The sequence below is a fragment of the Corvus brachyrhynchos genome, unplaced genomic scaffold, assembly GCF_000691975.1.
Source record: "Corvus brachyrhynchos isolate BGI_N302 unplaced genomic scaffold, ASM69197v1 scaffold14, whole genome shotgun sequence".
Taxonomy (NCBI): Eukaryota; Metazoa; Chordata; class Aves; order Passeriformes; family Corvidae; genus Corvus; species Corvus brachyrhynchos.
In genome coordinates, this window is record NW_008239110.1 from 23,296,509 (window position 1) to 23,307,792 (window position 11,284).

An 11,284-nucleotide genomic window follows, 5' to 3' on the forward strand; every position below is an offset into this window, starting at 1 on the left:
TCCTCTGGTTCATACTGCTGAAGTTGTGCTCTTTCTTAGCTGAAAAAATAACCCAAAACCCCAAGAACCTAGTATCTGTCAGAATTAGCTTTTATGAATTCATAGGTTGTGTTTCTTTAAAATACAAAAAGTAGTTCTTACATGAACAATGTGCCAAAAAATGCTCCTGGAAATATGTCAAATGCAAGCCTAATACGTGCAATTCAAGGATGAGCTTTCAGTAGCATCACATTCCTCTGTAAGATGCCTATTCATTCTGACAACCTGCTGTCTAGAAATCTTGTGACCTCTTTTTTGGTACATATCAGTTCGTTAGTTGGTGAGCCTTAACGTGAGTTATTATAAAGAGATGGCTTCTGCTTTGTTTTAATTTATGCAAGTCTATTTGAAGAGTTTAAAGTATGTATTATTTTAACTATTTATGTTGTTGCTGAATTATGGCAAGTTTTGTGCCTCTACTCTCTGCTCAATAGTCAGTTGCTCTGATCTTACATCCTTGACATAGTAATTAGTGATCCTGATGCCTAAGGAATGGATTCCTGTTTTAAGACTGATGGTCGTGTATTTTCTTCCTACATCCTTCTGCTGGCTGTAATGACAGAAGCATCCTACAGAATTTTACTGACACATAAGTCAAGGATAATTAAGGAGCACTGATTAGATTACATACCTAAGAAGTCTTAAAGAGGTGCATTTCTCCCACTGGCTGTAAGGAACAAATGTTGAACTACATTAGGGAAAACAGAAGTGTGGTGTAGCATGTTGGATTTTATCTAGTCTCATTTCAGCAGTATCACATTCACACAAACTCATACTTGTCAGTGGTCACACAACTGTCTGTGGGAAAGACACGTGAGTGTAAAGAGGTGGCCTTAAAGTCTTTAATTCAGTGTCTTTCCACTGAGGTACACAGCAACAAGTTGTTAATAGCACCAGTTCAGTGACAGATGCGTTGCCTTTTCATTAAAGGAAAATGAGTGGGGAATGCTGCATGCAGCCTGGTACGTGATTCACAAGGACTGTGTGCAAATTAAGCACACATGCAGGCCTGAAAATTTCAATTTGTTAGTACTTTTACCTTAGTCTAGAGACTAGCTCTTGACCCAGCATGCTTTTGATGTTATCTGTGCTTGAACATCTGCATTGTAGGGATTTGTTCATACTGAGAATTCTGTACCAAAGCACACTGTAATGAATCAGTCTCAAAACACATCAATTTCTTGATTTTTCCTGAAGCTACCTTTTGCTCAAAAAAAAAAAAAAAAAAAAGCTTTCCAAATGGTTCCCCAGGGTTATAATTAGGCAGTTCTATATAACCAAAATGTTCAAGCACTGACATGAATTAAAGGAAATGCAGTGTGACATGATTCATTATTAAGATTAGTTTTGCAATTTGTAAGTAATTTAGAAATAAGACCACATGTGTGTCTTTGTGTGAAATCACAATTTTGGATATTTGTCTTGAGAGTGCTGGTAAGTTTAGGTAAGAAGTGGAATTTCCAAAAGAAACATATAGCTCAGAGGCCAAAATCTCTGACCTAGTTCAGGCAGCCCCACATAACTAAAGGCTGTGTATTTATTTTGGTTTTATCATTTGAGGGGTACATAAGTGGCAAATACTGTGTTGGTGTAACATTATTCTTTACATGTAGGCTTGTAATTAAATGAGCCATATTTTATGAACAAGATAGATTAAAAGACTAGTGTACTATTCTTGAATGTAGAAAGTCTGATTGATTTTGGAGTTCTTTTAACACAGCTTTTTAATACTACGTTCTATTGTATTTAATAACATATAACCCATATTAAAAAAAAAAAAAAATCCAGGTTTGATGTCTTGGTAAGGTGTTCTGCTGATTTCACAGAGCCTGATGTTGTCCCAAGACATTATCATCATGTAGATCTGAGGTGCTTTTTCTGTCCTCACAGATTTAGGCAGTGTTCTGCTTTATTGTGCTCAATGTAAGTCTTTTTCTAATAGACAATGCAATTGGTTACAGTTCTGCCCCAAACAAGGAGCAGGAAAACTTTTCAGGCTTTTTTTTCAGCTACTTGAGTTTCATACTTATCTCTACAGTTTCTCCTGCACTTCCTTCTTCTGGGTTTCTGGATGTCCTGTCCTTTGTTTTTCTGATTTGGTTCTAGAACAAGGTGTTCTACTAGGAAGTTTCATCTAATTAAACATTTTTCTGTGTTTCTCTTTTGATTTCTAGTTGCACCTCTTTCAAGGAGGGAGCAGCTATAAATGGAGTTTCAAATATTCAGTTCTTAAATCGAAAGCTGGTGAGGTCTGTAGCCTTCCACTGAGCCTCACGTGTCATGTCTTCTGTTCAAGACAGGACTTTATATGTGGAGGCTTTTTCCCTACTTGTGTAGATCTTTTTTGGTTTCCTTAGTGCACAGAGGAATTTACATAGGACATTACAAACAAAGATGCAGTTATATTTATGATCAAGTGAGTGGATAAATTGAAACTTTTTCTGATGCATGACCTGAAAAAAGTTTTCCTTATGGTTGCAGGAGTTTCAAAGAATAGGGAATAACAAGATTGCATTGGGTTTGTCAATTAAATATATCTCAAAAACAAACAAAAAGGCACATCCAATTAACATGGGGAAAGAGCTGCTCTACAGTTCTGGGATTTTTAAAGGAGGCCCTTTTTCTGGCCACACTCTCCTTTGTTACTTACACTTAACTGTCACTTGTCATCACTGCTCATTTTTATGTTTGCATTTGCTTCCTAATTGGGAACACACCAATTTTGACTCTGAGCTAGGTGATGGAAGAATATATTGTCTCATTCTCACTATTTTAAGGGTATCAGTTTCCTGCCCAAGACTCGTATTTTCTATGATTCTCTCGCCACAGCAGCATGATCATCTCCCACAGCCTTGTAATGTTTATATATGTATGGATATAAATACACACACACCCATACACACTCCCTGTATTGCCCCAGGGCTGTTCTGCTCCAGCTGCCGTGCTGTGTATTGGCCTTTGCTGAACTTCACAGTTGATGCTGCCAGTCCTCTGTCCTGCCTCAGGCTCCCTCAGGCAGCCCTTCCCTCAGCCCACTGACAGAAGCCCATCTCCACCCCCCATACAATGGCTTGCTGTCATCCTTCTCTGGTAGCTTCAAGGTTTTTAGGAGGATCCACACCCTCAAGCTCAGGATGAGTGCTTGAGTCTGTTTTTCCTTAGAAGATCCTTCTAAACAATCTGCACAATTTTGCTCTGTGCTTTGACTTTCTTTACAAGCCAGTCCACCACAGCATGGACTTTTATCCGCACACATGCAGTGCTGACTAATATCTGATTTTGTTCAAAGAATATAAGCCGTAGAGTAGAGCTTCTTTTAGTATACATCTGCAGCTCCCCTGTGTTTCTGAGTTTTATCTAAAGTAATTCTTTGAGCTCATTTGAAAGTCTGCTGAGAGCTTCAAGATTGCAGATTACTTTATGTAAGTGGCTTGGTGGACGACTCAACCGGTAAATTATTTAGTACCTGTCTTTCTAGAAGGGCTGAAGTTAGGTTATGTGTTCTATAATTCAGAAAATACTTAACACTTGAGTGAACAGGCACATACAAAAAGAAACATGATTCACCCAGCATTAAAGTAAATCTGTTGCTTTCAGATGTAATTTTTTCTCCTTCATCATTGTTCAATGTTCCTCGTTCTACATTAAATAAAGTAAGGGATGTAGGATTATGCACTGAGATCTAGAAGGCAACAGGAACACGGACAACCCTGTTTAATTGTACTGTTACCATGGAGCATTTAAAACCTACTGGATTATAAAAACAAATGCTGTTTGTTCTTTCTTTCAGAATAACTGCTTGTTTCAGTGCAGTTGGGTTCAGTGATGTGCTATTTCAGTCCTCCAGAAAATTTACTGTTTCCTTTCCTGTGAAAATGAGTATTTGCAGAAGGGATCTGTGCTGCAGACAAATGTGTTATCCGATCATCTTAATATCTCTTCCATTCATTTAAGCAAATGTTTATTTACTGAAGTATAATTCATAGCTGCTGTTTTGTTAAAAAGGAAAGTTTCCAGGCAATAATTGTCCCCACTTACAATAATAGGGGAAGTTTGTAGTGTAGTTTTTAGTGAAACTGAAGAAAAAACACTGTGAAGTGTGGCTTCACATATAACACCTGTGTAAAATTGTGGTCTCTGTCTTTATGTTGTGAAGACCTTGTTCTTGAAATGGGAGTTTCGTTGGGAATGAATATATTTATCAATCAAAAGAAAAAGAATTGCTTTTTTCAGGATCTGATGTAGACAAAATTAGCAAAATGGTGTGAATAGGAGACAGTTTTGTAATAATTCCCATGAGGAAAAAAAGGACCCCACTTCCAAGAGATAAAATTTTGTCTGCAGTCATATGAAAGTTTTTCCTACGTACCTGTAATGCTGCAAAATTGGCTAAGCAATTGATAGTTTTACCCATTGCATGTAACAGGTGTTGGAAGCCAGCACACATGGTATTATACAAAACTTTGTCATCCAGTGGTTTGATCAGCTAAGATTTAAATAAGATTAACAGTAGAAAAAAAAATCCCTTTTCATTTCATCTCTTTATTCCATTATCTGCTGAGCTTTGAGTCACCGTTGCCTCAGGTTAACGTTTTAAAAGAACAATTAAGTAAAGAGATTTACATCAATGCAGGGTTCAATTTTCAAATTATAGAATCAGTGGTACTCTGCAGTGATGAGAGTTAGATGCATGTGTGACCTAGCAAATAGATTACATTTTGTTATCCTCTCTTGTTTGCTGCCTTAATGTTGCCTTCAGTAAATTCTGAGATTTGGAGTTTTTATTTTGTCTCTTAAAATTTCTGAGAAAGTAAGAAGCTTTTGTGTCTTTCAGGAAATTAGCTGGGGATTTTTTTCTGCTTGAAGCCTCTCAGTCTTGAAATTGGTGTCATTTGTTCTAATTTAACCCATGTTCTAGGCTCTGGGAATGGAACGTTTAGCTCTACAAGGAAGTGAAATATGGTTTTTAAGGGTGTTTTTTTTGTTCCTTACTCCCATTTTCACTCTGAGAGAACTAAATTAAAGGTGTGTGGCCCAGTCAAGTCGTTAAACAGATGTTAGTACTGCAGTAGGTTATATCTCCCAGAAAACAAAATATATGGGTTGAGTGTTAAACCCCAGATTAAAGTCAGGAAATAGTTATTGAAAGAAGTGTCAAGTGATGGTTGGTGATGGAAGAGACGGAGCAGATTGCTTGGATGCAATAAGCCATTTTTATTGATACAGAGCTGAGTATTTATACCTTTTCAGCAGTAACTAAAAATAAATCCTTATATAAGCAATAATCACTGTAACAACCATATCTGTGTTTCTTAATAATACTGCAAAACTAGAAGCTAGCACTAACCGACACAGGTACATACCAAGCACGCCTTTCCCTTACGCTGGCTATTTTGTGGTAGGCTGTACTGCCTGCCATAGCTTATGGCCTAGCAACATTACCATGTCCACTGCTGACATGAGTTTGGCAATGCTCTCACTTCTGCTTTCTAGCTGTATCTCCACATCTACCCCTCTCTTATCTACAAGTAAAATCCTCTTTGTTGACTTATCAATCAGTCTCTGAACACATTGCAAAACACATGGCAGACAAATCATCATAAGTAGCAGCATGGCTAAAATATAAATTCCTGTTTTATCTAAATGCTTAAGCCAGCCAGTAAGACCCCATCCTCCAAGTATGTTTCCAAGCCAGTCGTTATCGCTTACAACTCTTAATTTGATGACACTATCTCGAAGGGCTTGTATGTTAGCATGAATAGACAGGGAGTGATCAGACAGGTTCATGCAGCATAAGCCTTCAAAATTGTCACAACCGTGCCCATGTGCCAAAAGCAAAAAATCAATTGCAGCTCTATTCTGCAGTGTAGCATGTCTCACACTATCAACGTCTGTTAATAAGCCTGTTAAAGCAGAGCTAGTAGCATTAGTTTGTTTTGTAAGCCAGCAGCCAAGGTTATTCAGGGTTTTCAGTGCATGTGCTGTTCCAATAGGTGGGATAATAGAGGCAAACACTCGGGCTCCTAGGTTCCAAGATTGAACATTATCATCACAATCCTGGCTATATGTGTGTGTGCTGCGTTTTGCTCGCACCAGCTTGTGCAAAGATGGTAAGTTTCCCCAAAAAGAGTGAAACATGGTTAGTCGCCCAAAAGTACAAGGACCTCCTATGGCCTTACCCAGTATTCCCTTCCAAGCTCTGTTTCCACATATCAAAAATATGTTGTCTAATAATCCAATAGCAGCGCTTCCAGGAGTAATTGGTTGGGGCAAAGTATGGTTACACCAGGCAGAAGCATTGGTGTAAATTCCTGTTCCTGAAACATCAAGGCCGAATTTTCTCTTGGCATTGTTAGTATAATTTAGATAAAAACACACAAAAGACTGCGTGGATCCAAAAATATCTAATTCTTGAGGTGGCATAGAAAGAGGGGGAAAGTTAAGAACTTTATTTACTCCCAACCCCTTTTCATTAGAAAAATACCACTCGGCTGATTCACCAGCCTTTTTACGCCAACTTTTCTGGCACCACCAGGTCGGCTCAATTCGACCCATAGCAGTACACTCTCTTTGAAGTGTTAAATTGAATAAAGCATCCCATTCACTCTTCACTAAGGGCATAGCTACCAAACAGGTTTGGAAAGGGTCACCAGGGGAGGTCATGGATAGGCACAGCGTCGACTCGTTCAAAGCTTCAGCCAGCGTAAGCCAAACATTGCGTTGTGGGAGGGGTGGCATTGCGACCACCTCTCCTTCGTCGAGAAGGAGTCCTACTAGGAGGACCAGCCTGAAAAGGCGGATCCGGCTCCCAAAAATACCAGTGTGGAAACCAGCCATACTCTTGTCCACACACAAATTTTAAAAGATACAGTTACCGTAAGAGTAGCACAAAGGATCGCACTGTGTCCACGGAAATCAAAGAGTGGTATAAAGTCAGTAAGTCCTCTGGAATCAGGTAGAAGCTGGTTGAGCTGGTGGTCGGGCAGAGGTGACCTCTGCGATCTCTGGAACCGAGGCTGAGACTGGAATGGCTGGGGTCTCCGCTGATAGTGTGCCAGGGTGGTCAGGATCCTCAGGAGAGGTATTTAAGGATGCTCTGAAGGGTCTCACATTCTTAGATGGGATCCACCTCAGGCCATTCTCTGTAGAAACACAGGCAAAATCCCTTTGCCATGTGATGAGGAGATAAGGTCCCATGATCTTACCTGTTTCTGGGTCCTTAACAAGGACTGGGGCCTTCTGTTTAACCTCTAACTGTTGGTTATTGCTCAAGTGCCTTACAATCAGAGGGTTGGGATCCATCAGGGAACAATCTAAAAACTTAAAAACATACAATGCCTTCTGTAATCGCTCAGCTGGGGTAGCATTCCCCATTCCCCCTTTCTGTTGTAATAAAAGATGCTTTAGTGAAAATAATAAAGTAATAGTAATTAGTAATAAAAGATTGCTCAATGATAGCTTGGTCTGTTAAGGAATGAGGAATCCCCGTTTTGTATGTCATTCTCCAGAGGGCAAGAAAATTTGCAACTCTCTGGGAAATAGACACTGGGCCATTATCAGTTTTGGTCTGTGAAGGAGTTCCCAAGACTGCAAAGGCACTCGGAAAGTAATGGCAAACATCTTTTGCTGATTCTCCTGTATGACAGGATGCAAACAGGGCACCTGAAAAGGTGTCTATAGAAGAATGTATATACTTCAGTCTGCCAAATTTGGGGAAGTGAGTAACATCTGTTTGCCAGATTTCAAGGCTCTGGAGTCCTCTAGGGTTAACACCTCCAGCAAGAAAGGGAAAGGAGTGCCTTTAATAGTCTGGGCACACAGCCACAATGCTAGAGGCTTGGCAAGAAGGCAAAGCAAAAGCTCTTGCCAGTGCAGCAGTGGAAAAATGAGTGACTGATTTTTGCCTGGGAAAAGCAATCAGGTTAACACCCGCTCAGGTAGCGTAGTAGGTCTGTCTGGCAATTCCCTTCTGCAATAAAGCCAGGCAAGGTAGTGTGAGATCTAACATGCATTACAAAATACAACTCTTGTCTATTATCTAAAAGAAAAACAAGTTGTTGCAGCCAATAAAACAACGCTGCGTTAGGCACATCTTTCAACACAGCAGCTTCAGCTCTTTCCACAAGTCGTTACTGTGGCTGAGCTGTGTAAGTCCAATCTGGAATCACCTGCAGTTGCCAGGCAAAGACTTGAGGCAAGCTTCCATTGGGCATCTGTGGGGCTGGCATCTGCGAGGGCGGCTGAGGCATCTGTGTCAGAGCACGGCACTGCCATCCTGCACTCTGGTTCCAGTTTCCCTGATATCCTTGGAGCAGGCGACCTTCGAAATCATACTTAGAGTGACACTGGTTAGCAGAATGTGGGCCTCTGTGGCACCATGAGCACGTGAGTGGGTTTGGGTTTATCTCCCCTTTTTAAGTGACCGGATTTGCCGCAGCCAAAACAGACTCCTGAAGTTGCAGGGGGCCGTCTCATGGCTGCAAAGGCTGCAGCCATGGCTGCATATTGATGTTCTATTGTGCCAACATGGTTACACGCTTCAACCATTTCAATTAGAATTGGATTTTGGTTAGGCAGGGACTTAAGGAGTTTTTTACAGTCTGCGTTTGCATTCTCAACAGCAAGCTTCAAAAGCAAAACTTCACAAGCATCTGCATTATCAATTTGGCGTTCGAGCGCCTGCTTAAGGCGGTTGGCGAACTGCATATAAGATTCTTGCGGCCCCTGGACAATAGTCGTGAATGATTTCTGAGGCGTTTTTACTTCAGGGACCTTCAGGAAGGCTTGGTGAGCCGCGTCTTGGGTTCCCTCAAGGGCTTCCCTGGGAATCTCTCGGGCTTGGACGGCGGGATTGGTATATGGTCCCATTCCCATAAGCTGTCTAGTTGTGAGGCCTGCCAGGGTCTGATTAACATGACCCACATAAGATAGAAGCAGATCCTGTAGACCTTTTTCCCACTCCTTTTCCCACAAAGCGTTTTGAGTGGGGGATAGCAACAGCCGTGCCAGTGTTTTTAAGTCATATGGTGTCATGATATGAGCGGCAAACACACAGTCTAGCAGGCTTGCAAAATACGGTGAACTGATACCGTGCTCTGTGGCTGCCTGCCAAAGCTCCTTAAGCTCTGGGAAGGATAGTTGTTCCCAATGGGCAGTTGCCTTTCTTGGTCCTGTATATAAGACTGGTGCCACAATTTTGTCTGCAAAGTCTAAATCCCCTTTCTTTAATGCTTGTTGTTTCAAGTGGACCCAGGTATCGTGAGGGTCGGGGGGAAATAAATCTGGCTTTTTTTCAGGGTAGTTGGGTCCAGGGTCAAAAGGATCCTCTCCTTCATCCTCGCTGCTGTCAGCTGTACCATAGCCAGCAGTAAATGCTTTTCTAGATGGTGAGGAGCCCCTCTCCCTTCTTGTTGCAAGGGGGACGGGAGCTTTTAGTGAAAGAGGCACAGTCTCTTCAGATTGTAAAGAGCTCTGAGGCTCCGCTTCTGCAGAGGGGGGGCAAGGGGCATCCTCTTTATCTTTAGGAAGAGATTTTTCCTGAGCTTTTAAAGTTTCAAAGATTACTTTCCAGGAGGGAATCATCTCTGCAGCAGCTTTATCACCATCAGCTACAGCATTCCAAAGTTCCACTCCTACTCTATCCCACAGATTGTGGACTGAGTTACTCTTTGCAGTTTAGAAGCAGTCCATCAGAGTATAATTTTTAAATCATGTGCAGGCAAAGATTTGCCTTGCTTGTCTAGCAGCTTTGACATAAGGCCAAACACGTCTCTTTCTAGGGTGGTCATCCCCTGACCCTGGCCCATAGTTCCCTGCAGCGACTCACCTCCTTTTCAGAGGATCAGTTGCCGGCTGGCATGGCTCCTGCTTCTCCCCGCGGCTTAACCACAGTTCTGAAGGCTCCCGCTTCTCCTGCGGCTTAACCTTCAGCAAAGTTACTGAAGTTCTGCAGGGCGTCACCGACTGTCACTTAAGAGCAGTCCCGTCCTCACACGAGGCACCAGATGTCAAGTGATGGTCAGCAGTGGAAGAGACAGGGCAGATTGCTTGGATGCAATAAGCCATTTTTATTGATACAGAGCTGAGTATTTATACCTTTTCAGCAGTAACTAAATTCTTATATAAACAATAATCACTGTAACAACCATATCTGTGTTTCTTAATAATATTGCAAAACTAGAAGCTAGCACTAACCGACACAGGTACATACCAAGCACGCCTTTCCCTTACGCTGGCTATTTTGTGGTAGGCTGTACTGCCTGCCATAGCTTATGGCCTGGCAACATTACCATGTCCACTGCTGACATGAGTTTGGCAATGCTCTCACTTCTGCCTTCTAGCTGTATCTGCACAAATAAGTATTGCTAGAAGGCGCCCTGAAAGCTTCTAGCTTATCCTTGTGTCCCAAGGCGTACAAATACTTGTCTCTGTCACACCTGAACTGTTTATGGTTATATCGTGTTTAATGAGGGAGACTCTCCAGGCTCTCACCTTCTGTTGCTTCAGCAGCCTGAATTCATTAGACACGTTTTCTTAGGCTCTAAATTAAATTTTAAATTAAATTTTCTTACAGTCTAGATTAAATCTCCCACAAGGTGACTGGTTCCCATTATCCCTTCTCATGGCTGTTGGGGGTATATTGGGCAGGCAGCGCTTTTCTTGCCACTGGCACCTGAGTTCTCCTTGGGTAAACTGGTTTGCTCTGGTCAGGCTCCATCTCTCTGACCATGTTCATTCCCTTTCTCCCACCTCTCACTGGACTGGCAGCAACCCTGTGGAAAGCCAAATCTGAGACCGGAGCCCCAAGTCCTTTACTGAAGAGCTGTTAGCCAGCCTGCTCTACTTGCTTGAGCTGTGCTCTGCACCGTTTCCATGGGACACTTGGGGCTGTTCTGTAAAAATGAGTAACTGTAGTGGTTTGGGGAGACTTTATCAATTCCGCTTGTAAAGGTCTTCAATGGACATCTTACAGAAGATTCAGGACATCTTACTGGATTTGATTTTATTTTTATTTTATCCCCAAGATGCAAACAAATGAAGAAAATCTGAACAAATACTTAGATCCTATTATCTTACCTGAAAGTGTGGGGAAGATAATGGAGATTTTAAATAACTTCATTTCAGTGGATGCATTGTGACAGTTTGTTAAAGCCAGGTCATCCAAAATTCCTCATACAACTGATATAATTCTTTTGAAAGAAAACTTGTCTTCATAATACAGTTCTGATAAAGTTTTGGTACAACA

The 11,284-nt window shown here is 41.4% G+C and overlaps 1 protein-coding gene across 1 annotated transcript; it reads right to left on the bottom strand.

Annotated features, from left to right (window-relative positions):
- Nucleotides 1-1,257: 1,257 nt before the first annotated feature.
- On the bottom strand, nt 1,258-10,975 carry LOC108448004. The gene is made up of 2 exons (XM_017739596.1): nt 9,866-10,975; nt 1,258-7,181 (listed from the first exon to the last, which is right to left on the bottom strand). The coding sequence occupies exon 2, from the start codon at nt 6,874-6,876 to the stop codon at nt 5,428-5,430; it is 1,449 nt and encodes a 482-aa protein (XP_017595085.1). The 5' UTR covers nt 6,877-7,181; nt 9,866-10,975; the 3' UTR covers nt 1,258-5,427.
- Nucleotides 10,976-11,284: the final 309 nt, after the last annotated feature.

Bases quoted from the DNA above. Each gene is read 5' to 3' on its own strand.
- LOC108448004 (XM_017739596.1), bottom strand. From the start codon at position 6,876: ATGGCTGGTTTCCACACTGGTATTTTTGGGAGCCGGATCCGCCTTTTC.